Source organism: Lynx canadensis, chromosome A1, assembly GCF_007474595.2.
Source record: "Lynx canadensis isolate LIC74 chromosome A1, mLynCan4.pri.v2, whole genome shotgun sequence".
NCBI lineage: Eukaryota > Metazoa > Chordata > Mammalia > Carnivora > Felidae > Lynx > Lynx canadensis.
The window spans coordinates 114,875,254-114,903,048 of record NC_044303.2 but is presented as its reverse complement, the minus strand read 5'-3'; the positions used below and the strand labels follow the sequence as shown (position 1 = coordinate 114,903,048).

At 39.6% G+C, this 27,795-nt stretch overlaps 1 protein-coding gene across 2 annotated transcripts; it reads left to right on the top strand.

Moving 5' to 3' along the window:
• The first annotated feature begins 70 nt into the window (after positions 1 to 70).
• Positions 71 to 27,644, top strand: ETF1 (eukaryotic translation termination factor 1). 2 transcript variants are annotated; one of them, XM_030319123.2, is made up of 11 exons: positions 71 to 243; positions 404 to 507; positions 16,682 to 16,857; positions 17,601 to 17,740; positions 20,337 to 20,475; positions 21,410 to 21,600; positions 22,443 to 22,572; positions 23,529 to 23,684; positions 24,057 to 24,121; positions 24,899 to 25,046; positions 25,329 to 27,644. In XM_030319123.2, the coding sequence occupies exons 2-11, from the start codon at positions 422 to 424 to the stop codon at positions 25,409 to 25,411; spliced, it is 1,314 nt and encodes a 437-aa protein (XP_030174983.1). In that variant the 5' UTR covers positions 71 to 243; positions 404 to 421; the 3' UTR covers positions 25,412 to 27,644. The 2 variants fall into 2 exon arrangements, with proteins under 2 accessions (XP_030174983.1, XP_030174990.1); XM_030319130.1 differs by lacking the exons at positions 71 to 243; positions 404 to 507 and adding an exon at positions 533 to 634.
• The last annotated feature ends 151 nt before the right edge of the window (positions 27,645 to 27,795 follow it).

Genomic DNA, 27,795 nt, shown 5'->3' with positions numbered 1-27,795 from the left:
GGAGGGCCAATGGAAAGTCGCGACGCGCGCAGAGCTTCCCCTCTTCCGCACCGGCCCCCTCCCTTCGGCCGCCGACTTCCACTTAGCCTCTGGCGGAGGAAGTGATGTCACAGGCCCCATGTGAGCGGATTGCAACACATGCAGCTGCCTGGAGAGAGGGAGCCGGTGTCCTACGTCAGAGCCGCCGCCGCGGAGCCGCCGCCGGGGAGGAGCAGCCGCTGCCGCCCAGGACTGGGCCCTTAGGTAAGCCGAGGGAGGGAAAAGCCAGCGACCGCCGCGGCGGGCTGCGCGGGGCAGGAAGAAGAGGGCCTCTCGGGGGTGGCAAGGAAGGGGGCCGCTCTGCCCCAGCGGCGGCGCTAACTCTGTGGTCTTGGTGTCTCCGGGCCCCGCCGGGCCGCTCTAGGGAGGAGGAGGCGAGAAGATGGCGGACGACCCCAGTGCTGCCGATAGGAACGTGGAGATCTGGAAGATCAAGAAGCTCATCAAGAGCTTGGAGGCGGCCCGCGGGTGAGCGCCGCGTCCGGCCCCCCCGTGCCCTCTTGGTTCCCGGACCCCTCAGGATGGCCGCCCCCGCGCCGCATGGCCGGATGAGGAGAACCAGGCACTAGTCAACTCCCGCCTTCTGGATCTCTGGGTAGTAGCCCCCGACCCAGGGGCGAGGGTCTGCGCGGTTGGCCCGAGAAGGGATCCTTCCCCTGCTTCGGGGCATAAGGGGCCCGGCTCCCGGGTCTCGGACCACTTATCCCCTTACGTGAGAGGTCATTGCTACTTTTGAATCTCTCCCAGGCATTTGAATCCAACACTTCCCTCTTCGACTCCAGGTGCTGCCACCCTACTCGGGTACTTGGGGAGAAAGGGCTCGGCCTTCCTTTCCGAACGCTCTTCCCTGATTTCCTCTCTTCTTCCTTCATGTTTCTCAGCCATACCTTATTAAAATGGCCTCTCCCTCCTGTTTTTCTGAGATCCGAGTGGGTGAAGTTTGGATGGGACAGGACGGAGACGTGGTCAGGGACAACCTCTTTCTGACTTCCTCTGATATCTCTGGGTCTTCCAGCTCTTCCCAGATGACTTCCCCCAAGTCCTCTAATTACCCCCGGAGCTTCCTGGTTTTAGCTGTTAAGTATCCGCCTATAAATTGAAAATGCCAACATATGCGGGGTCGGATAGAAGGGACATTTTGGTTGCCTGGGTCTGTATATCCAGGAGAAATCCGGATTATGGGGCAGTTGATGTGAACTGTTAACAGGGTCGTTTTTCTCCTCTCTCTGGAACTTTCAGGGATAGAGGTTCCTGATGTACTAGTGCTTGTTGAAATTCATAACTGAATTAGATGGGCTTTGGGTCTCCTTTTGTAAATTTTGTGGATGTGCACTATGGAAATGTTATATTGAAACTGGGCGTATATGCTCCTTTTAGGTTAACAAAGAATTACTTGGTGAAGTTGTGTCAGAGGTACTCCCCTTTTCTCACTTTATGTTGTTCTTTTTCCAGTTGTAGGAACTTTTTGGTTACAGGAAGTGGCCCAAAAAAGCATTTGGAACATGACATATTTGTATGTTTGAGCATTCTTAGAATAGCAGAGTGCCTTGCCCCAGGCCATTTTGAAGGTTTGTTTTCAGCACAAGAATTGTGCATTCTGGTTTCCAGTCCAGGTTTGTCTTTGATTGGTTGGCTTACAATGATAGGATTAATTAAGCTTTTAATTGTTACCCTATGAAATAAGGTGTACTTAGTTACACCAAAGAGCTAGGGTTGATAATTGGTTTTGCCATTGTGTCTTGTTCTTACTAAGTTAGTGACGTTTCTGCTTGAAATGAAGCTTCTGAAAGTTTGGCTCAGTTCAGTGACTTGGGCTTTTGCTAACTCTTTCCCTGATGGAAATTGAAGGTGGCAGCTTATTTTTTATTTGTTTGTTTCTTTGAACTTAATAAAATATTCAGACCTATATAATAATCTTACAGGAACTTGAACCCAGATGGTTCTGTGCCATATGGTAAATTGAATAATTATTCCCCAAGTGTGAGCACATTATTACAGGAGGGGTAATACAGGTCCTGACCCATTATGTCTGATGCATTACTAGGAATTAGCTAGCCAGGTTCTTTCATTTCACTGGGATCTTCTGTTGTGTTACTTTCAATTGAGTATGGCTTTTATGCATCATTGATGCAGTGTTTAAAGTTGGATATGACCTGTAGATTTGTTCCCTTACTACTTTAATTTGGAGGCAGGTTCACACATTAGAATCTGCATACGTTATATTCTCTTAGGAAGTCTAAAATAAATTAACGATTATAATTTATTGTCTGAGTGTAGTAACATTAAAAATAAAACATTGCATGTAATAACAGCATTTCTTTCTACGGCTTGATGAAGGAAGTTAATTCTTACATTTGTCCCTTGCCATGTTACCTAGCCACTTGAAACCTTTAAGCTCCTCTTTACAGCTTTTAAAGGCTTTATCCCTTTATTAGCAAAGTTCAGTAAAGTTTAAAGCTCACCAAAAATGAGGTTCTTAGTGACTACTTTTTAGTGATGAAGTTAGTTTGGACATTTTAGACCAGAATTAAAGCTTTCTCAGATAGCTGGGAGTAGTCTTCCTTTAAACAAATTATGTGGTTGATAATCATTTCCTACTTTGCTTTTATTCAGGATTTGATTGCATCTTGATCCCATGAAAATTTTAAATCTTGGCTACTTCTGGGTATTAGTAAAGAGTCAACAAGTTCAGCTTGCTTCAGAAGTTTCCCAGTACATACCAATTTCTTTTCAGGAATAGCAAGATTTCATGTTCATGGCTGAACTGTATTAAAGTCTGACTCAGATTATCTTAGTGTATGTACAGTGAGAAATGTTTTCTTAACACTAAGATATTTTAAGAATTGTAATGACATTTAAAGACAAACTGAATGACCAAATGAATCTATACGTACTGGTGTTGGGCAGCCTGTGGATTTAAGGAGAAAACTGAAAATGTTCAAGCATGGTTATTAGCACTAGATAGTGAAATTTACTGGTGGATAATAGAATTGTTTTTGAAACAAATTTTTCCCCCTCCCACTAGTGTTGAATTCTGGGCATGAAAATCAGATTGGTTTGTTTTTAACAGCTATAAAGTATGGTGTGATAAGAGTAATTTTGAAATTGAGTCAATTTGTGATTATCTTCTGATAATATTACCCATATTTAGCTTTAAAAGGGAACTGCTGCAAAATGGACTCACTAATTAAGTACATCTGAACAGAGTGAAGTTTCTAAGCACATACTTTATGGAGTAGTTAGTATGTTCTAGACACTGTTAAGCAGTACGCTACTTCATTAATCCTGGCAGAAAGTGTTGACACCATTTGATAGCCAAGGCATTGGAGGCCGAGAGGTTAAATAACTTGGTATCTGAAGTGTAGCAGAGCCCAGGGCTTGAACTAGTGTGTTACACAGTGCAGTGGATATATTAAATGTTTTCAAAAAATATAAGGCTGGATTGACTCAAATTGTAATCTAAGCTATAACAGCCTTTTAATATTGTCATATCTGTGGAAGAGCATTTATAAGAGCCAAAATGACTAACATAGGGAACTTGGCCAGGAGTCTTTTTGTAGCCCACAATGTACTTAATTTTCTGAATTGAAAGAAGTATTAGTCATATAACTTAAATTTAAGTTAGCTGAAACAGACCTATTTAGTATCATGTAAGTTTAGTTGAATGTTAGTTTCTGTGTGTGTGTTAAATAATATGCCACTTTTTTTGGTATACGTAGTCCCACTTAATGTTAGTGGAAGTTCTTCCTGGTTTATGATTCTCCATCGTTGGCTTAATGGGGACAAATGTGTATGTAAGCCAAAACTGGAACTAGAGCCATGTGAATGGAACTGTGGTTGTGGGTATTCTGGGTAAGGAACTAAAGCAAGTGGAATATAATGTTACAAGAAAGGTAGGTGGGAAATTTTTGGGGGGTGGGTTGTTTTTTTCCTGCTAATGTTTTTTTGAACCGTCAAGAAATAGCCCCAGAAATAAGGATGGAAGCTTTATAGTTTTCAGGTAATAAAATCATTGCCAGAGGCTGTTATAGCCAAGGACAATGGTACATGTGAGAGACAAGGTTAGTTTGGGCTAAATTGCATCTGTAGGTGTCAGAATACTTTTTCACTTATTTTGATGAGGGAACCTTGTATATGTCAGAAATAATGAAGGCTCAAATAACCCTTGTTTGAAGATCTGCACAGTTTGTAAACTTTATTTAGGTCTTCTGTAGTGGTCTTTGGCATTTTTAAATTTTCCTGTTTAATTAAAAAACAACTTGTAGATATTTTGACTTTGAAGAAAATAGAAATAATTTGGCTATATACATCACTGTCTTTTCTTTCCCAAAATATAGCTTCTTTTCTGCTCTAAAATAGTTCTGAAACCAAATTGGGAAGAGGGTCCCACACCAAGCATTTTTCCAGTCTTAGAGGATAACAGCTGAGTGTCCTACAGTTTAATTCTAGTATTACATAAACTTATCATCTGATCCCCTAAGGTAAAGTGTTCAGTCCCATAAGACTGCCCCCATTTGTGGTAAGTCTGGGCTTCCCCTACTTCTGACCTACAGGCTTTAAATTGGGGGCTTAATGATTTGCTAGAATGGCCCGCAGAACTTAGGGAAATACTCTACTTAGATTTACTGATATATTATAAAGGATACAAATGAAGAGTACTTAGGGTTAGGTCCAGAAGCATCTGAGTATAGGAGCTTCTGTCCCTGTGGAACTGGGGCATACATCCTAGGTTAACCAACCCAGAAGTTCACTAAATCTTGTTCAAGACGTTATAAAACTTAATCTGTAGATTGTCCCTCCTTCCATGCCCCAAACCTTACCCAGAGGTCTTTGGATGGAGCTGAAAGTTCTAACCCTCAGGTAGTTACCTGGCCTTTCTGGTGACCCCCACCCCATTCTGAGACCCACCCTTAGTCACTTCATTAATAAGTCTGGTGTGCTCTTTAGAGACTCCTTATGAGTAATAAAAACCTTCCATAACCTAGGAAATTCTAAGGGTTTCAGAATCTTTGTCAAAAGCTGTGGACGAAAACCACATACATTTCTTATACCATATAACCCTTTTTTTTAATAAATCTCTATAAAATTCTTCACATTATGTTGAATTAAAAGTAATTTTGTGAGGGGCGCCTGGGTGGCGCAGTCGGTTAAGCGTCCGACTTCAGCCAGGTCACGATCTCGCGGTCCGTGAGTTCGAGCCCCGCGTCGGGCTCTGGGCTGATGGCTCAGAGCCTGGAGCCTGTTTCCGACTCTGTGTCTCCCTCTCTCTCTGCCCCTCCCCCGTTCATGCTCTGTCTCTCTCTGTCCCAAAAATAAATAAACGTTGAAAAAAAAAATTTTTTTTTTTAAAAAAAGTAATTTTGTGAGATTGTTGAATAGGTTTTTTTTTTAACCTTACAGACAAATAATTTGGACAGGCTATGAATATGATTTGAATCGAGTAAATTATATTAAATGTGTTTGAATACCTTCCCCAAGTGAAAATTGTTGGTTAATAGAACATTCACCTAAATGACATGTGTAATGTTCTCAAAGCCATGAATTTTAGATAGTTTTATTTTTACTTAGGTAAAAAAAAAAAAAAAAAGTCAAAAATTAGAATGTTTTTAATTTCTTGAGAAGAGATGAACGTAGACTAAATTACAACTACAGACAGAGGTCTTAGCCTCTTAGTAAGAGGTCAGGATACAAATGCCACCAACAGGTCTGAGCCGTGAGAAGAGAAAAAAGGGAAGAGAAGATATTTGATAGGGTGTGGTAGCCTTCATGCACTCCTGAGTGTCATTGGTTGCCTGCCTCAACTCAGAACTAGTTCTAACAGCTGTTGATTCAGAAATAATGTTTTATGCACTGTGAACCTAATGAACAATTACTGTCTTTGAATTTCAATCCTTGACAGACTTCTCATTGTAGTAGCAGATATACTTATCCTTCCAGGAAGGGAAGGCTTACTGTGGACACACTCCTAGGTAAGCACAAGTGTCTAATTAGAGTAACTTTTAAGGCTAAATGCAGTGTGGATTATAGGTGTCTCCCCCCCACCCCCATACACACGGACCAGTTGGAACCTTTTATCAGAGGGCTCTTTTTCTTAAAAGCTTGGAGTTTGAGGGTGTGCTCAGTGTGGCCCCTTGTGCCGGATGTTCTCTTGTGAGAAAACTTAAAATAAGTTTGGGAGCAGAGCTGAATGGTCTTACATCCTATTTGAAGAGTCCGAAGGAAAAATTTGCCTCTTTTCCCTAGACCCACTGCTGAAACTAAGAATTAGAACAGCAGAAATTTCTTCAGAGTCTGGCGTGTTCTCTATGGATCTCAGAATAGAACCTTTTTGTAGGATACATTCTATAGGTGTCTATTAATTCTTCAGCAGCCTGTTATCTTTTTTTTTTTAACATTTATTTTTGAGGCAAGGGAGTGACAGAAAGAGAGGACGACACAGAATCCAAAGCAGGCTCTAGGTTCTAAGCTAGCCACACAGAGCCTGATGTGGGGCTCAAACCCACAAAGCACGAAATCATGACCTGAGCCAAAGCAGCTGCACAACCCACTGAGTCACCCAGGTGCCCCTCAGCAATCTGTTACCTTAATGAGGGGGAGAGGGATTAGAGAGAGGGCTTTGAGGCCCTTCTTTCCAGCAGGTTGGAAATTAGGTTTCTTGTGGGCACTTTACCCAAAGAGCATGAAGTTTCCTTTGATAACAGCTCTATCTAATGCCACTGGACACACTTTAAACCTTTGCCTGCTTTGTATTAAGAATGGAGACTTCCCAGGGTGCCTGGGTAGCTCAGTTGGTTAAGCATCCACCTTCAGCTCAGGTCATGATCTTGCGGTCTGAGTTCAAGCCCCAGGTTGGGCTCTGTGCTGACAGCTCAGAGCCTGGAGCTTGCTTTGGATTCTCTCCCTCTCTCTCTGCCCCTCCCCAGCTTGCGCTCACTTGCTCACTTGCTCTCTCTTAAAAGTAAATAAACATTAAAAATTAAAAAAAAAAAAAAGGAAACTTCCTTGTTTCTTATTTTTGTCACTTTCTGAACAGATACCTTTTCTTTCTCTGAGTATCAGTGAATGAAAATTAAGAGAAATAATTTTTTGCTCTCTTCTCACCTCCCCCAAAACATAATTGAGTTTTTACAAGCCATAATTTCATTATTCTCTTACAGATACAAAGATGAAAACAGAGTTGATTCTTACATGTTATACATTGATCGTGTTTCCTGTGCTTTAATCCAGCTCTTTCAGTCTGCTTAATTTGTATGTAATTAACAGCAGTTTTCAAACATGAAGTTTACATCCAGTGTATGCTTTGTCTTTTGTCCTCATCCTTCCTATCCAGTTCAGAGGACTTGCTGTCTTCAGATGCCTGAAAACTACCTCTTGTCATGCAGATTAACTTGGGGATATTGTGCCTGTGCTCTTCTGTTTTCACATTTTCATTTGATGCTCTAAGGTCCCCTTGAGAAGAATGTTCTTAGTCAAAACAAAAGATTTTTTTCCCTGCCACATTTGTGGCCCTCTAAATCAGATATTTCTCCAAACTCACATCCATAGTTCTAGATATATAAAAATTGAAGCCTACAAATGCATTTTTACTACTAACCAGTTAGCTTACAAACTTAAATATCTGTAGGTTGGACACTGGACATTTTGAAAGAAATGTGTAATGCAGTGAGAACATGGTCTGACACACAACCCTGAATTGATTATATGAACCATTTCCAGACCCATGTTAGTAAGTACAGAATAACACAGTACATGTTGAAGAGGGGTGTGCTGTAAGATGATGATTAGGGTCTAGAATGAGGTGTTGGACATTATCAGATACCAAAAAAGGTTGTATAACTACTCAGGCAGATTTCCTAGGCAAGGCAGGTACTGTCATAGAATGTTACCTTGGGCAATAGTATTTGGCTGATACAGTATCTTTGATACAGTGATGGAGTGAAGCTGTAACTGCTCTATGGCTTTGAAATTGTAATTGAAGTTCATTTTTGATTGAAAGCCAGTTAGTCTAAAATTAGATCCAAGAGCTTTGTGTTGGTTGATGGTTGGTGAGCTGTCAGGGTATTGAAATAGCACAGAGCATTTGTGCATGTGTGCCTTGTTCGTAAAGTTGGCATGACAAAGCTTAAGACAGTCCCAACAGTTTGCCTTTCAACCTAAATAAACTTTCATTTGCAAGTAATGAAAAGTGCTGATCCCCAAACATTAATTCCTTAATACCTCTGGGTGTTTTTAGATTTTACTAAAAAATATTCTTCCTTTCTTGGCTCCTATTTTCTGGCATCTTCTGGGCTTAATGACTCCATTTAAGCAAAGAGAATTCTCAGGAAAGACAGGGTTAGAGGTTCGTGGCTGAGATGTGTTTTAATAAAACTAGTTTTCTAAAGATGAGGTGAATAGCCTACATTTTGACTCCTCACAGCAATTCTGTGAGGAAACTATTGCCATTTCACGGATAAAAAAATTGAAGTAAAGAGTGATTAAGTAGCTTGCCTAACATCACGCCCCACCCTGGTGAGGGGCAGTGCTGGATTTTCTATTCCTACTTTCCTGATTTCAAAGCCTGTGATCCTATTATACCACGCTGCCTTCCTCTTTGATTGGTATTTCTTTGCTAAGTAGAAACATCTCCCATTCCCTTCTGAAAGGAGGACTCTTGTCCAAGGAGATTTGCATTTTACTAGAGGGAGCAGGTGTGCTGAGACCCAGGAGCAAAGATAAAAGTAAAACAGACATGCTATTTGCAAATCTACCCAAGGAAGAACTTGAGTACCAAACATATTTACTCTTAATGAGCATCGCTGGTGAGGGAAGTAACTTGGGTTTAAATCCTTCCACAGAATTTCATTTTGTGTATTAGAACAGTAAGAAGAAGGCAGTGGCTTCTGTTTTATGTGAAAAGTACTTATAGTGGTGGTAAAGAAACATCAGGTGAACTATCTCATTTCTAGGATTCCTTGTAGAACACTGGTGCCTAATGCTGGTTGTGACTGATACCTGTAGGCTTTGCCTTGATGTGAGACTACTAGAGAAATTTTCCAGCTTCTGCTGCTCCCTGGTGGAATATTCCACTAGGTTAACTTTGTGAAGTTGTTAAAATTTTTCTTTTTAAGACCAAATGAATGCCTGTAATTTTATAAAAAGGCATCAGATACATACATTTTTGTTTTGGGTAACTAAGTAATTGTAGTGCTTTTGAGGGTAAAATACTAAAATGAACCTTTGTAAGCTTTCTGCTGGAAATTTTTGGGACATGTGAGTTATTCTTTTCTCTGTAGAAGCTGCTTTAATGTCTCAGTATATTCAGATCTTGGACTTTGTCCCATCTGGTAATGGCTTCTGACCCTAAGGTCAATTGCATAAACCAATTTCTGGTAATTCTGTTTAGTCTTTTGAACAGTAATAGAATCCTCCCTCCTAGTTTGGTATTCTCTGAGCTGTTTATAAAAGGCAGGCCCGTCCACCTCCAATCTGCCTCATGATGATGAGGGGCCAGGGCATCAAGTTCAGGATGAACAAAATTAAGCAAAAGAAGACACTTTGGAAGTATTGGTTTTGTTATGTTTAAAGACTAATGGAGTGATTTGGGTTTTTTAACGAAGCGAAAGCTGGGACACTTAGTCATTTCTAGGCAAATGTTGGTTCCTCTCCAAAGACTAGCAAAGTTTTAAATGGTAGTTTAGAATAAATCTCTGGTGTTTGCCTAGAGGAGACCAAATATAGAAGATCCTCTTTCTGATGTTAAGAATTAACCATTTGTTTATTCATCAGATTCATGTGCTAAAATGATTTGTGCCCTTAAGAAGCTTCTATAGACCTAGTGTAAGCAACATGTTATCTTACTATTTGATACTTGATGGAAGAGAAAGTAGGGTTAGATCTTTGAAGTGACTGACAACTAGGCAGAAGTAGTGGCTAACTCTGGGTTATATCAAAATAACGTCAACCATGCCACAGCTGTAGGATAAAGCTACTTAAGCTTTTGTATAATAAAATTATTTAAAGTGTAAGAGGGGAAAGGATTTCTGCTTTTCTTTATACAAAATTGCTTCTGCTCTAGCTATATTAATTTGAACTGCATTTTTGGTTTGGTTCTTTTGTTCTGTTGGAAGATTTGATAAATCCTGTAATCTAAGCATGGTAGTTGCCTACCGCAAAGTCAGCTTTTATCTCTGGACTTACTCAGATTCAAATAAAACTTACCACCATCTGAAATACCCCCTCCCCCCAACTGTGCTTGCTATCATGTTAATACTTTCTGATTATACTACTAAAGAGCAGAGGGGTAGAGTACATGGAGCTACAGTTCCATCTGGTTACCTTTGAATGAGCACTTACTATCTGCTATCCATGCTAGGTACTTCACCTGTATTACAGAACCCTCATGACCTTGGGAAGAAAGTAGAAACTGAGGTCCAATCTGTGCTCCTGGGGCACCTGGCTGTCTCATTTGGAAGAGCATGTAGATTCTTGATCTTAGGATCATGGGTTCAAGCCCCACATTGGATGTAAAGAGTACTTAAAAATAAAAAATCTTCAAAAAAAATCTGTGCTCCTAACCAGCCTCCTACTCTGTTCCCATATTAAACCCATATCAGAAAGACTGCTGTAGTCTCAAAGTTTAAACTTGGTATGTTTGGTAAAAGAAAAATAGAAACCCCATGGTGAGTAAGAAATACAGACAAAGGCAGTAGAAATTGGAGAGGAACTCAGTGATTTTTCAGCTGGTGATCCATATAATGTGGCTAGCTTGGCAATTATCAGAAATGATTTGACTGAGATTTAAGTTGAGTTTTTTGAGCTTGAAAAGGGGATGGTGGGAAGCCTTGGGCATCCATATCCTAGGCACGACTCCATCAAACATTGAGATGAAAGCTCCTTGGTGAGCACATACTCTAAATCGTAATTACAAAGTATTATAGGCAGTCTCTAAAGTGTTCTGGTTCCTAGCCTGAAAGTAGTTCCATTACGTAAGAGTGAGGAGAGGGGTAGCAGGACATTTGTGTTCTATCTGGGAAAAGTTGGACAATTCATTGTGGTTGTATTGCTGCCAGGAAGGGTAAATGACAGCATCTTACCTCCTGCAGGTGGGTTCTGTGAGTTGATCTTCTTTAGGTGTGGATGAGGTCATGGAATTTGAGTTCAGCTGGCCAAGAGATCCTTCTTGCAGACGCAGAAAGCTAGCCAAACCAGTGATTCTCAGCCCTAATTACACATCAGAAGTGATGCTCATTCTGTCGGAATCAGTCATTCTGAAAATTGAGACTCCCTCTTAATCACAGTCACCACCACCGTCACTGTCCCTATTGGGGGAGTGATGGAATCAAGGTGGAGGAAGGGGAAATTTTTGTTGCTGAGCATTTGTTTTGCTCCTTTAGAAAATTTTCCAGAGATTCAGGGTTCTCATGCAAATAGGTCACTGAACTACGAGGTTTTTTCTTTTTCCAGTTACCTTTCTAAAATGTTCTTGAGCATTATTGATGAATCTTAATAAGCTCTTTACAAGTGAAAGAGTGCCTAGATTTTCTCTGCGTGTCATTCATCAGAAGGTACCTTGAATCCAAAGGCTGGAATTCTGAGACCTAAACTTACACACATCCCATAGTCCAGGCTTGTTCTGATTACCTTGCATTTTCTTCCTGAAATACATTATAGTTCTGGTACTTCAGGTAACCTTATAAATGTCTCTGTGTTAATAGTGCTCAGGATTCACAAAACCTTGGATGGATAACTGGTGGCACTATCATAACCTCTCATCTTAGGGAGAGAAACTTTTCCTTCAACCATCTATTTGAGACTGAAGGAAGGAAAAGCTGTCAGCTCTTTATTTAAATTCTCTTCCTTCCTGAGTTTTGTCTAGTTTTATTTACTGTCTGCATTTAGTCTATTTACAACTACTACTTCCTTCTGTCTCCCAAATATTTTACTTCTCAGAAGTTAGTCTCTGAAAGCATTGATGAACTCTTCTTTGATAAGGGAAAATGCCCCTAAAATGGTGAGAACAAGAAGGAATCTAAGAGCAGAAGCCCCTGGAAGCCCTATGTGGCACATTGTTGTGTATTGTCTGTCTTGCTTTGCCCAGTTTTTACAACCTGCATGTGAGTCATTGCTGTACCTTATAATTCACTAACTCTTAAATGAGAGCCTTTTGATTTTTGAAAAAGGATATAGTGGCAAAGCAGACCAGTACATGAAAACTCTTAAATTTAAAAAGGTAGTAGTTTGTATATGTAGCCAGCAACTCCTTGGTGAGAGTTTTACTTCTTGTTCTTCCCTGTGGGTTATTCGGGTTACTTTGAAATATTCAGCTTCCTTGGGGAGCCTGGATGGCTCAGTCATTTGAGTGTACAACTCCTGATTTTGGCTTAGGTCATGATTTCACAGTTCTCAAGTTTGATTTGAACCCGGGGTCCAGCTTCACGCTGATTGTGCAGAGTCTACTTGGGATTCTCTCTCCCTCTCTTTCTGCCCCTCCCCTGTTCTGTGTTTCTGAAAGAAAAAAAAGGAAAGGAAAAAATGAAAATTCATCTTCCTTGATTTTATTTTTGTGTTTACACAAACTGGTCTAGCGACCTTGAGTGGCTTGCCTTGGGGGTAAATGAGCTGTTATTTTGTTTGGAAACTTTCCTGGTAAAACTTAAATATGCTTCTGTTAAACCCAACATAAAAAAAAAATCAGATATTATCAAGTAGCCTTTACATTTTAAAATAGAGGCCATCCATTTAATAAAGATGAATTCAAAAATTTAAGGTGCTCCCCCTCACCTAGGAGAGAGAGAGAGAGAGACGTAAAGGGGAAACTAGTGAAAGGTCATTTTTTGAGTATTAATCAAAATTCAAAGGGAGTAGGAGGCCAAAACTAACTTTCAAGTAGTGTTTCAGATTTAGCAACTTGGTAGAATTTTTTTATTTGTTTGTTTGTTTTGCAAGCTACATTTCTGAATTACTTAAGTGGAAACCTATGGCAAGATAATGTTCTCAGGTGTCTTCATTACTTTGTCCTGTAGAATGTTACATGGTTGTAAGTGTAAGGTTGGTTGTCCAACTCTGGTGCTATAACAGCAAAGTTGCTTAATGAATGCTTATCTTCTTAACCTATCTGCAGTGGAAAGTAAATAGCTGCTTATCTTAAGGTCATTGCTTTGTCCTCTGCATGATTATCTTGCTTTAAGGATTTCCTTCAGGCATTTTGGGTTCACTCAGTGAATTTGTCCCAACATCCTCTTTAGCCTTAAATTTTCCATCCTTTGGGGTCTGGTGCCTGTTGACTTCCTGAGCTGAGCCTTCACCCCTGCTATCCTTGGAGCCCCTTCTCTTTCCATTCCCTACTGATTGCCTCTTTGCTAGTTCCATCTCCTAGGAAACTACTCCGTAAATCAGAGCACGTCAGCTTTTAAAAACTGAGCCCTTTTGAGAAATAACTCCTTTGATCCCTAAAGATTCCAAGAGCCCGTGGGATAGAGAAATACGTTCTTTTGAGAATTGTTAATCTGAGAATAAGCACAAGCTAGTAAAGTCCATATTAAAACTTCTCATATATATCTTCTTTTTTTCCCCATTTTGTACATTTTCCTATTGTGCATAAATTGACAGCCCCTGTTTAGAGACAGGTAAATGGCAACTACAGTAGAGACCATGTTTGAAGTTAAATTTACGTGTCTAATGTTTCCAGTCCCTATGAAAGCAAAGTCTTCTCCCCCTTAGCCTATAGTGTTTGACATAACTCTGTTAAAGACTTATCTGAAAGGTTCTTAGGAAATTTCCTTTTTAGAAACCTAGAAAGATAAATTACTGGAAGAAAAGCAGTTTGTTACAGTTGGTTGCTTAAAAATAGGATCCAACGAACTCACTGACGGTAAAGAGCATTTTCTTTTTTTTGTAATTGAAGATAACCATTTGTTTCATTTGGGAATTCTTTTTCCATTTAGTTCAGAAACTGGAACATGGCCACAGGTAGAATTTTTTATTTCTGGGCACCTTCTCCTGGTTTAGAAAAATTCCTTTTATGTAGTTGTATTGTGAACATTAAAATGAAAAACATTTTAGAGAGTGATACACCTGACTTAATGTGTGTTTGTGTGTGCATGAGCAAAGGATTGTCCTGAAGCAGTTTTGTTTTATGATCATTTTGATTGTGTTTGTGATGCCAAGTAAAGCTGCTCCTCATAAATTTGCTTGCTTCTCTGGTTTGGCTAGAATACTTGTTCCCCTACCCAAGGGGTGGCAGCAGAGCACACACCATACTTTACCAGGTACTGTCATTTGTCATTGATCAACTTGTAGTTCATTGAGGAAAGTATCGCAAAGGTTATGAACTGACCTTCTGGGTTTTAAATAGAAACCCCAACAGAAACAGTGCCAGTTTCAAAGATAGAAAATAAGCTGATAATCTGAATGTAACTATTCTGATAGTTGGAAGGGCTAGATAGGCAGCTTGTCTGCTTATAGAGAAAACTTGTATTGCAAGGGAACTGAGGGATTTACCACTTAGAAGACTTTAAAAGGGCAAGGTCTTATGTAAATGAGGTCCCTTTCCAACATTAATACTGGGAAAAAACAAATTTGCGGGATTAATTTTACTATATGAAGATATTTTTCCAGACATTTTAAAATTTCAGATACCTGTGGATAAAGGTTTTCTCTACATTTTAGAGTGCCCCCAAGAACTCCTAATTTAAAGAGAATGTGTGCTTTAAATTTTTGTGTTATCATAAATGAACTTTTAGCTTTTGTATTGTGGCAGAGTACACACAACATGAAATTTAACCATGTTGGCCAATTTATTTATGCAGTTAAGTAGTGTTAAAAATACGTTCACAATGTTACGCAACCAGTCTTTAGAACTCTCTTTATCTTAGAAAACTGAAACCATGCTAAACAACAAACACCCTATTTCCCCTTCCCCCCAGTCACAGCAACCCACTGTTCTTTTTGTCTCTGTTAATTTGACTACTCTTAGATACCTCATGTAAGTGGAATCATACAGTATGTGTCCTTTTGTATATGACTTATTTCTCTTAGCATAAATTGTTCAAGGCTCATACAGATTGTAGCATGTGTCAGAATTTCCTTTAAGGCTGAATAATATTTCACTGTATATATGTACCACTTTTTTGTGTTACTATTTATCCATCAAATGGATAGATGGACGTAGGAATTCTAGCCATCTTTTGGCTGTTGTGAACATTAAGCATTAGTGCCTAAGTATCTGGTTCCCAGTTTCACTCTTTGGAGTATATACCCAGAAGTGGCAATGCTAGATGATGTGGTAATTCTATGTTTATGTGAACGACTGCCATGCTGCTATTCATAATGGCTGTGTGATTTAACATCACCCAGCAAGACATAGGGTTCCAATATCTCCATGTCTTTGCCAACACTTGTTATTTTGTTTTTTGATGGTAACTATTTTAATGGGTGTGAAGTGTTTTTGTGTGTTGATTTGCATTACCCTGATGATTAGTGATGAGTTCATTTGTTTTGATAATGTAGTTTTGTGTTTGCTTCAAGTAGAAGTAGAAATATTGAAATGAGATCTTGTTAATAAATGTCTGGAGAATGTAGCTAAAAAAGGTTTTGGCATCAATACTGAGGTTATACAGAAGTTGGTGGCTGCTCAAAAGGGACCTCCCACGTGGCAAGGCTTTGATAGTAGTGTCCTTCATAGTTCAGAGTTTGGTCCTGGTTTTGAATTTTAGAAGCTGGAATTTGTTTGAGCACCCTGAATTGGCCAATTTCTCATATATGGGGTGTGTGTGTCTTAGATTGAAAAATGATTAATATGGGGGCGCCTGGGTGGTTCAGTTGGGTGGTTAAGCGGCTCTTGATCTTGGCTTAGGTCATGATCTCACAGTTGGTGGGATTGAGCCCCACGTTGGGCTGTGTGCTGACAGCAAGGAGCCTGCTTCAGATTCCCTCTCTCTCCCTCCCTCTCTCTCTCCCTCCCTCTCTCTCTCCCCCCCCCGCCCCCCCTCCACACACTGTGTCAAAATGAATTTTTTTTTAAAAGTGATTAATATGTAAAATACGTTTAGAGAAACACATAGAGTAGATGTATGATTTCCTAATTGGGATATTTGTTTGAATTCCAAGATTCTGCTATTCCTATTAGGAACTAGTTTAGTTCCTAAGGGTGCTAAACTAGTGATTTTAAATTTTCATGGTGAGCCTGGAATTTAAAGAAACGGAGAGACACTATGATATTCAGTTATTTCATCTAGACTTTGTAAAGACTTGTTGTATCATCCTGTGGTGGCTTCTCCCACTGAAGAACCACCAGATTCCAAGCTTCTACCATGGACTCACTGTCATATTCCAGCCTGTTATCACCCCCTTATGAAAGCTTCTCTCTTTGCCCTTGAAGAATGAGGTGTTTCCCAAGCATCCTTTAAAGTGCCTTACTACTTTTTCTTTTGGCTAGCTAAAATTGATTCAAATAATTGAGTACCTATCACATTCTGATCACTTTTCCTAATTCTGGGCATACTTTGATTACACTGGAATAGTCCCTATCTTCCTAATCACTGAGAGTGATATATTTCTATTTTAAGGGGATTTCATTAGCTCCCTTTACTATGATAAGCATGAATTTAAACTCTTGACTTATGTGGTACTTGAACCTCTGATGTTACTCTTTCTTTCACAGCAATGGCACAAGCATGATATCATTGATCATTCCTCCCAAAGACCAGATTTCACGAGTGGCAAAAATGTTAGCAGATGAGTTTGGAACTGCATCTAACATTAAGTCACGAGTAAACCGCCTTTCAGTCCTGGGAGCCATTACATCTGTACAACAAAGACTCAAACTTTATAACAAAGGTAATCTAGAATTTGATCATTTTCCTCGTCTATTGTGTTTTGGTTATATTTTCCACTTTGATCCTGCCATGATGCTTTTGGTCACTATTGTATCTTTTTCAGATAGCCATCAGCAATTTACCTTTGGCCTTGGAACTTACCCCTCTCTCCCCTTTTTTTTTCTTTAAAGCTAAGTAGTAGTTACTTAAAAGTGTAAATCCTCCTTTTTTAAACATCTCAAGTATTTTTAAAATTAGGGAGAGAATTCTGCCGGAGAGATTTACAGATATTTCTGCTTTATTTAAAAAAATTTTTTTTTTCAACATTCATTTATTTTTGGGACAGAGAGAGACACAGCATGAACGGGGGAGGGGCAGAGAGAGAGGGAGACACAGAATCGGAAACAGGCTCCAGGCTCCGAGCCATCAGCCCAGAGCCCGACGCGGGGCTCGAACTCACGGACTGCGAGATCGTGACCTGGCTGAAGTCGGACGCCCAACCGACTGCGCCACCCAGGCGCCCCTCTGCTTTATTTAAATTATGACTTAAAGGAACCAGGGACACGGGGCACCTGGCTGGCTCAGTCATTAGAGCATGTGACTCTTGATTTCAGGGTTGTAGGCTCAAGCCCTCCATTGGTTGTAGAGATTACTTAATAAATCTTTAAAAATAATAAAGGAGTAGGGACAGTACTAGGAACATTTTCTATTAATTGAGGAAAATTAGCTATAGATTTAAGTAGAGAAATTGTGTGTTTTTTGCAGTACCTCCAAATGGCCTGGTTGTTTACTGTGGTACCATTGTAACAGAAGAAGGAAAGGAAAAGAAAGTCAACATTGACTTTGAACCTTTCAAACCAATTAATACGTCATTGTATTTGTGTGACAACAAATTCCATACAGAGGTAAGAAGTTCAAACAGTATTTTCATCATCCCAGAAAGAAACCCTATATCCATTAGCAGTCATTACCATCCTCCCCCCCACCCCCCATCCGTACCCCCGCCTCCCCAAGATCTCTCAGCTCTAGGCTACCATTGATTTTGTCTGTCTCTCTAGATTTCACTTATGCTGGGCATTTCATACAATGGGTAGATTTTTGTGACTTGTTTCTTTCACTTAGCATCAGTACTTCATCCTTTTTTATTACCAGATCATACTTGCTATATTTGATTTATCTGTTCATTAGGAATATTAGGAATAATAGTGCTCTGAACATACATGTACCATATGTGTGACCATACATTTTCATGGGAGGGCAGTATATATACTTAAGAATGAAATTGCTGGGTTAAATGGTAACTGCTTAACCTTTTGAGGAATTGCTAGACTATTTTCTAAGTCATTGTACCACAAGGCTGGCTATTTTCAAAAAAAAAAAAAATTATACATTAATTGTGACACACTGAATGACCATCATGTTTGAAGAAAGTGCTAAACTGGGTTTGGAGAACTGGTTAGAGGTGAAGAAATAATTGCCTATCTCTCCATCTCTCCCTGTATACCCATGATACTTGCCTATATTTCTTGCATCCTTAGTTTTCAGTTCACAAATTATAAAACCTTTAGGACTGTAAGAGCTTTTATTTCCCCATGAAACTTTTGAGTGACAGAGCTGCCATAAGATAAAATTTAAGGGTGGAAAGGAAACCTCATTAGAGTGACCTAAATCAGTCAACAGTAGAACAATCAGGAATTCACAGCTGGCTCCTAGTTCAGTCTTTTGCTTTTCATCAACCTAGGGAAAAACCTCTACAGTGGAATTAGAACTGACATTTGTCGACACAGTTTACAATGGATGATTTCTGCTAACTTGACAGGAAGTCCAATTCCAGTTGGATCTTGGTTCGTTGCATAGATGGTTGAGACTGTTCTCTGGGCTATCTTGCCAGCCTCTTTTTGGCGAAAGCTTCATTGGGAAGGCTCTTAGCTACCATGTCCCACTTACCTGTATCTAGTTTCATGAAAGCAGATTTCAAGTCTTAATTTAAGTAGTACCTGTTACTTGTGTTATCTAGCTTTTATTAAGCTAGCTTCATTGGTATTTCTAAACCTTAACCCTCCCAGGTACTCTTTAATCTTGCTAGCTTTGTTTATTTTGGCTTCAGCTGATATGTTGATAACTAGATGTGAATGTGACATGCTGTACAACACAATTTATGTCACTTCATCAGGACAATTACACATTCTTAAGAGGGATAAGTATTCCCTGATGAGCAGAATTATTGAAAACCTAAACTAATCAAGCCACCTAACAGATTGTGACATAATGGCACAACATTCATGTCTTAATGCTAATTTTCAGATATGGTATGATTAAAGATTGATTACTAATGATTAATCTGCTTTCTGGTCAATTCTTAAAGGAAATATTTTCTTCCTTAGTTAAAATGGAAAGGGTATTTCTTAACTCCAAAGAAGCCTGGCACCTAGGAACTAGTCATCTACCAGGTGTGCAGATTCCATCAGGAAAACTCTTGACCCATCTATATGGGTTCCAGGACTATTTAAATATTTGTTCTTTGTGGGGACAGAACTATGGGGATATAATTATAAGCTAACCTAGAAGGAGAATTTTCCCCCAGAAAAACTCCAAATCATTAGCTATATAATACCTTTAAAATAAAATTGAGTTTTAGGTGGCTCAATCCGTTAAGTGGCCAGCTTCAGCTCAGGTCATGATCTCACCGATTTCTGAGTTTGAGCCCCATGTCGGGCTCTGGGCTGCCAGCTCGGAGCCTGGAGCCTGCTTCAGATTCTGTGTGTGTGTCTGTCTGTCTGTCTGTCTGTCTGTCTCTGTGTGTCTCTCTCTCTCCCCCTCTCTCCCCGCCTCCTCTCCCTCCCCCTCCCTCCCCCACTCACGTCTCTCTCAAAAATAAACATTAAAAAAAATTTTTTTTAATAAAATTGAGTTTTAGATCCTGATACCATTAAGGGTGTTCAAGACATATATGTTAAATGAAACATTTCAAATCTAGATCTTTTTGTAGACTTTCTGGGTTTTCTCCTCATGGACTCCTTCTCTAGAGTTGATTTACAAGATACCCTTATTTGCTATAATGAATGCTGCCTGCTAATGATGGGATAATACAGAAAGTGACCTGATGGAGGTTAGCTTTTTGTACTGTTGTTGTTTTAGAGTTTGGACTTTTCATTTCAACATTATGTTCCATGGATTGCCATCAGTCTAAATCAAATCAAGGATAGAATTAATCTGAACCCTATACCTCTCTTGGTTTTCTATTCATGTGTCCAGGTCAGGTTTGTTGAAAGGCTTTCTATCATTATTGTTGGTGTTTTTCCCTGCATCTGTTTCAAAATTGACCGTATGGGTTACATATTTATAGCTATAGTCTAAATTATTCCATAAAATGACTTTAAGTACTCCTACCATTGTGGATGGGGTAAAAGGGCTTGTATGTACATCCTTTTGGATTTTGTCTTGACCCTAACAAAGCTTTGGGATTTATTTATTGTGTGATAACTTATGTTTGCTTTTCAGGCTCTTACAGCACTACTTTCGGATGACAGCAAGTTTGGCTTCATTGTAATAGATGGTAGTGGTGCACTTTTTGGCACACTCCAAGGAAACACAAGAGAAGTCCTACACAAATTCACTGTGGATCTCCCAAAGAAACATGGTAACACAGGAGGAGAACATGAGCCCATTTTGTGTCTAGCAAAAAAGAAACAAATAGTACAGTTGACCCCTGAACAACACATATGGGTCCCAACCTCTGTGCACAGTTGAAAACCCACATAAAACTTTTTTTTTTTAAGTTTATTTATTTACTTGTTTTGAGAGGAGAGACAGAATCCCAAGCAGTCTCCATACCCAGTGCAGAGCCTGTTGGCAGGGCTTACTCTCATGAACTATGAGATTGTGACCTGAGCTAAAATCAGGAGTGAGTCAGATGCTTAACTGACTGAGCCACCCAGGCACGCACTTTTGCCCCCCACCCCTGCCAAACACACACATACAATTTTTGACTTCTCAAAAACTTACCTACTGATAACCTATTGTTGGAAGTCTTTACCATTAACATAAACAATTGACTAACACATGTTTTGTATGTTAATTATATTTTGTACTGTATTCTTTAAGTTAGGGAAAAAATGTTAATGAGAAAATCATCAGAGAGAAAATACCTTTACAGAAATATACTGTGTTTTTCTTAAGGGTCAACTGTAGGGGCACCTGGCTGGCTCAGTTGGTAGAGCGTGCAACTCTTGATCTTGGGGTTGTGATTTCAGTCAAGCTGCACACTGGGGGTAGAGATTACTTTAACAAATAAGATATTTTTTTAAGGGGTGGTCAACTACATAAAGGGAATAACTCCAGATGAGAGGCATCATGAAATGACACATGACTCATTGGTGCTTATGATTCTTCTTTTGATAAGATAATTGGTATTTATTCTGAAAATGTGTATCAGTTTGTGCCAAACATTATTTAAAATAAATAGTAATTTTTCTCTGTCTTTTTGTTAGATAATGGCATGATTCGTTTTTAATTAGCAAGTTATTTTGTACTTCTTACTAATTACCCATTTTTTCCCACTTTTTGTGTCAAAGGTAGAGGAGGTCAGTCAGCCTTGCGTTTTGCTCGTTTAAGAATGGAAAAGCGACATAACTATGTTCGGAAAGTAGCTGAGACTGCTGTACAGCTCTTTATTTCTGGGGACAAAGTGAATGTGGCTGGTCTTGTTTTAGCTGGATCAGCTGACTTTAAAACTGAACTAAGTCAATCTGATATGTTTGATCAGGTAAGTGAGAAGTAGATGCTCTGTTAAGTTGCTAGGTGAGAGTAGTGGGTCCTCTGAGCACTGGGACATGCACATCTTTTTGGTTTTCAAGTGATAGATTTCATGTTTAAAAACAAGTTGACAGAATTTCATGTTTAAAAACAAGTTGACAGGTTTTTATTAAGAAACACTCCTCCACGCTTTTCTGGGTCTTCTTTCTCTTTGAAAACCAACCATTTTTAGATAGAATCATTATGGTCTGGTGGCAGCTTCTGGTTTAGTGAATTGCTATAATTAGCCTCAAAATGGAATGTGATTTCAGAGAAAGTAGGGGTTTTTCTGGTCTTCTGATTTATTTCTGGAGGTAAATAAAGCAGTGAAACTCCCAGTAATATGATAGAGCTGATTAGCCTAAAGCATTTAATCCAAAAAAATCTTTTGGTCTATGACATGGACTCAGGCATAACACATTTCAAAGGTGCTCTTGAGAGGGAGTAGCATTATATGGTAGAAGTCTCAACCAAAGAAGTGGTGTTGTACTCAACCACTTTATATGGCAGGAACCAATATCCTGTTTCCTTAACAAGGAACTTAGTCTTGTTGGTGATTAATGAGTTGTCAAATCTAATCAAATGTGTGATATGACTGGCTGGGGAAGTTACACTTTACAGTGTTGCTCACTGAGACCTGCTCATGAACATACTGGGCTCTTTCCCCGTATTCTCCCTCTTTAGACTTTAGTTAGAAGTGGTTAAAGACCCATTAAGAAGAAGTGTGTCTGGGTCAAGGTGTTTTGAAGTACTAATGATGCCTTTTTTTTTTTTTTTTTTTTTTTTTTTTTATTTTTAATGTGTGTATGTCAGAGGTTGCAGTCAAAAGTTTTAAAATTAGTTGATATATCCTATGGTGGTGAAAATGGGTTCAACCAAGCTATCGAGCTATCTACTGAAGTCCTCTCCAACGTGAAATTCATTCAAGAGAAGAAATTAATAGGTATCAGTGAAATGCAACTTACTTATTATGTGAAATGTATTTGTATGTATATTTGTGTGTGATTATATATATGTAACAAAATGCCAAAAGGGTAAGAGGAAGATTGAACGTTTGTATTAAAATCTTCCTCAGTGGAGTCATTAATCTTCCTTTATTCTTGAGTTCTAGTAAGTGTGTTTGTATTTCCACTCTTTTTACCCTTTGGCAATAGGAACCAAACTTCAGTTTTCACGTATTATCTTTTATAATGCAGTGGTGAATAGAGACCAAATCAAAGATTAATCTGGCCATTGGGGCACTTGGGTGGCTGAGTCAGTTAAGCATTGGCTTGGGTCTTATTCTTACGTTTCCTGAGTTCCCCGCTTGGTTTTGTGCTGACAGCGTGGAGCCTGCTTGGGATTCTCTCTCCTCTCCTCTCTCTGCCCCTCCCCTGCTTGTGCTCTCTCTCAAAAATAAACAAACCTTAAAAAAAAAAATCTGGCCATTATTTGGCTTTGTTTCTGATTTATGGAGCACACATTTTTCCAAGTGGTTGTGTATTTGGCCCCGCTATTAACTCTTGAGTCAATTTCTAGAGCCTCAACTAGAGTGGTAGGACTTTTCACAACTTTTGGCTCTTATTTTTAAGTTATTTTCTCTCTCTTGGGTTTTTTTAAGTTTATTTTTTTATTATTTATTTTGAGAGAGTGCATGTGTGCGCAAGCCGAGGAGGGGCAGAGAGAGAGAGAGAGAGAGAGAGAAAATATCAAAGCAGGCTCCACACTGTCAGAATGGAGCCTGATGCAGGGCTTGGTCCCACAGACCATGAGATTATGACCTGAGCCAAAACCTAGAGTAGGATGTGCAACTGACTGAGCCACCCAGCCACCCCTATCTCTTGGATTTTGAGCCAGAAAGTCTATTTCTACAAAGGAAACTTTTAATATATGTGCTTCCTCACCTATCCTTCATCACAGGACGATACTTCGATGAAATCAGTCAGGACACGGGCAAGTACTGTTTTGGAGTTGAAGATACACTAAAGGCTTTAGAAATGGGAGCTGTAGAGATTCTAATAGTCTATGAAAATCTGGATATAATGAGATACGTTCTTCATTGCCAAGGCACAGAAGGTATGAGAATTAGAAAGTTAAATAAGATTATGGTTTGTTGGTGACCTCTGTGTTCTGGAAACCTGGGGTGGAAATTTGGGAGAGGTGGCTTCTGTCTGCGTAAACTGTTTTGCTTGAACTGATAAATGTCTGCTTAAGACTGTTAAATTTCCTGAGGACAAGAACTGTATCTTGAGTATGTTTGGTGTTTACTTACAGTAGGAGCAGTATACCTGATAGACATTAAGTGCATGCTGACTAATATTGCTTATAAAAAGAAGGTTGATAGAATGAATTCAGAAGCCCTTTCATCTAACCTGACTTATCTCATGGGACTTAAATCTGCTAGTGTATAAGAACTAGGTTAACATACTTTTTCCCCCAATACTACAGAGGAGAAAATTCTCTATCTAACTCCAGAACAAGAGAAGGATAAATCTCATTTCACAGACAAAGAGGTATGTGATTGTTTTCCTAGTTTGGTAATAAATGCAAGGAAAGGAAATCTACGTTAGGGCATTGTCAAAGTAGAGTATCGGCTTTGAGATACCAGACTTCATACTCTTGGCAGTGGGGGGCAATGGGAGGTGGTCACGTCTTATATGCTACATGCCTGTCTGATTCCAAGGAAGGAGACCGTGCCATGAAGTAGTTAAATATTCTCATTCTTGAAATAGTAAAGAGGAAGATTTGATTGACTAGTGCCTCTTCTGCATTGTGAATCCTGTGCTGCTTTCTTCACTCACTTTATAAGCTTTTGTACTGAAACAGCTTCTGCAGCTTTGGTCTGTATGCATCACCACAAAAGTGTCACCTGGCCAGCACAGATCACTTAAAGTTCCTCAAATTCTGAGTTGAAGGACTTTGTTTTTCACAAGGTTGCCCTAAAAAGTAAATCTGGCTTGTCTCTTCTGGGCTGTTAAATGAGTGCAGCCTGGAGACACTTTACAACAGCCTGACTTTAGAGACAACAACAGGAACCAGAAGTTGAAAAACTGCTAAGTGTGTGTTGACATTTTATCATTGAGCCAGAGCCTGAGGAGGAATGTTATTTGAAATAGAACTTCTGTGCTATTAGAATTATGTCATTAGAAACCAGAATTCACATAGAGCATGACACACCCACTTAATAAGGAGAGAGAATGAGAATGATCATGGGTCCGGGAGCTAGGGTGGCTAAGTCTTGATTACATCCTAATCCCATTTTTTCTGTATCTTCATGGTCACCCTTGCAGACAGGACAAGAACATGAGCTGATCGAAAGCATGCCCCTGCTGGAATGGTTTGCTAACAACTATAAAAAATTTGGAGCAACGTTGGAAATTGTCACAGATAAGTCACAAGAAGGATCCCAGTTTGTGAAAGGATTTGGTGGAATTGGAGGTAAGTAGCAAATAAGAAAACTAAACTTACGGCCAGGGTCTCAGGCCAAAGCTTTCCTGGCTATCCCAAAATCAAGCTATGAGATGAAGTGTGCTCATCCAACGAGGCAGAGGCAGGAGGTTGAGGCAGCACATGGTTGCAGGTTCCTTGGTTGGAACTGTATTTTTTATCATCATCTCTTTGTTTTCTGTAATTCTACAAGGGAATTGGACTTTCCTTATTGAAGTGAACCCTCCCCATCCCAGGAACACTGGTGATTTACTCTTTGATTTGCTTTCCCAGGTATCTTGCGGTACCGAGTAGATTTCCAGGGAATGGAATACCAAGGAGGAGATGATGAATTTTTTGACCTTGATGACTACTAGGTAGTCGACATGGGTCCGGCAAAACGTGCCTCACCCTCCAGCATCCAACCCAAGGAGCATACCCGTGGTGGAATCCAAACAGATCCCTGCCTTACAATTGGAACATTTCCAGAACTTAATCCATGAGCATTGGATATTGAAAAGAAAACCGAAACAAAACCAGACCCAACCCTACACTTTGGTTTGTCATGGTGTCAGCGCAGCAGCCTACAACTAAGTTCCTAAAATGCCACTTTGGACTAATTTAAAAAAGAATCCCAGTTTTTACTTTTACTCGATGGTGAAATTGGTTGCTCTTGTATTTTATGAAAAAAAAAATGATTTTTTTAACCTTCATACATAGAATCAAAAATACTTTAACTGCTGTAAACCTTCAAAAGTTAATAGAAATGAGATCATACTGGTTTGTTTCTTATTTTGATTGGAGAAAAATTGCTGCATTTCGCAGTGACCCATTTACATGGCATTCTCAGCTTAGACTGCATAAGAAGAAATACATGCGGTGAAATGTTGGAACCATTTTTTCTTGGTCTCTGTTTAATGTTGAAAGGGTGAGCTAATAGGAGGCAATTTCAACTTCACTCCCTCACATTACTCCTCCCCCCTCCAGACTGTCAGTTTCAAGGATGCAAATTGCATTGCAAAGTCAAACTGACACAGGAAGCATTTGGGCCAGTGCACTGTTCCCTTTCATCTGTTTTGCAGGCGCATTTGTGCCCAGGGTTTGGGAGCCCTTGGCATCAATTGCATTGATAAGGGTTCCCATAATCTTAGCCTACTAGAAACCAGTTTGGGATGGATATGATGGGGCTTCTGTGCTATTGCTGGGATTGGGAGAAATAAAACATGCAATTTAAGTGGAAGCAAAGAAATTTAAAGAATATTTTATTTTGCTTGGGTCTGTCCTTGGTAAAAGGGAGATGGTTGTGTTTTCCTTGTGTTGGATGGCATGATTATGTGAATGTTTTGATTTTTTTTAAGTGAACTGCAAGGTTTTTCACAGGAACGACTGACAAGACATGTATGACTGTGCATGTAATTATAAACCCCTGACCTCCTGGTGGGGTTGGAGCATCTGTTTCAAATATGGGACTTACAGGCACCTCTCATATGAGAAATTATGGGAGGGGGGTGGGAAGGGCAGGGGTGGGAAGGGATGGGACACAGCTTCTGGCACCAAGGACTTAACTATTGTTGGATCCAAAAGTGGGCCTGAAAACCTGAAGCTCACGCTTCATAGCTGGGTTCTAAGTTGGATTTGACCCCAGCTGACATGCAAGGTCATGGCGTGCCCGAGGTGGTGACAGTGAATAAAGTGTATAGGATGTGCCCAGTGGTAGCAATGGAAAAAAGTATACCAAATGGACTTTGAAGGACCGAAGGTTTTTAAAAGTCAATTGGTATCGTTCCCACACTGATAGAGTAGTGGGGTACATTTGGTTTTCAAATTGGGTACTTTTAACACTTTAGTGCCTGACTGCTGTTCTTCACTGACTTGACTCAGTCACTCGTAGCTTTATTGGTCTGAACCAGCTCCTTGTTCCCAGGTTGCAGACCTGCCTATCGTTCCAATAATCCTGTTTCACTTGAATGAAGGGAGTATGTCTTAATTGTAAAGCTTCTGGTTCTCACACTGTATACTCTGAGGTCCAAATGACTGTCTTTTAATGTATAACCTGATGTCTCAACCCCCAGTGAGAAGAGTCCATTCTTTGGTATTCACCAACGTGGGAGGCTTCACCGGAACAGGCTTTTGCTTTGGGCTCTGCTGTTTGTTTGCAGAACACCCAAGAGCGAGCAAACATGCTCTCTTCACAGCAGTACCTTAGGGTTTTGCCATTGTAAATGGGTCTAATGTGATATGACAAGACCAGAGAAATTGGATGTAAATTTACATTTTTGAATATGCTTGTTGTTTCACATGATACATTTAGGGTATGCAGCTCCTTTTGTAGTTTTTATTTTTACTATTTAAGTTTGGAAATGATGCCAAATTTTTGTATTTCTTTAATCAATGTGTTCTCTTTGGTGATATATATTGCATTATATATTGATGTGTGTATCAATATATACTGATATGTATTACACTTACACATACAAACACGTAAATAAGAGGGGTGAAAACCGTAGCCTTTGCATTCTCTATAGCCTCTACAGAGAGATCCTAAGCAGCGAAATCTTGGTGTTGTGATGTACAGAAATGGAGAAGAGTATTAAACCATATTTAAGAATACACTTTGTGTGCTTGAGATTCTTTAGGACTGTTCCTTGTCAGGGTCTGCACCATGGAGACAGTATAAGCTCTCCAAGGCATGTGTTTAGTAATGGCTAATAACTTTTCAGCCTTAAATTTTAGTTGTCTTTGTTACATTTGCCTATGGAAG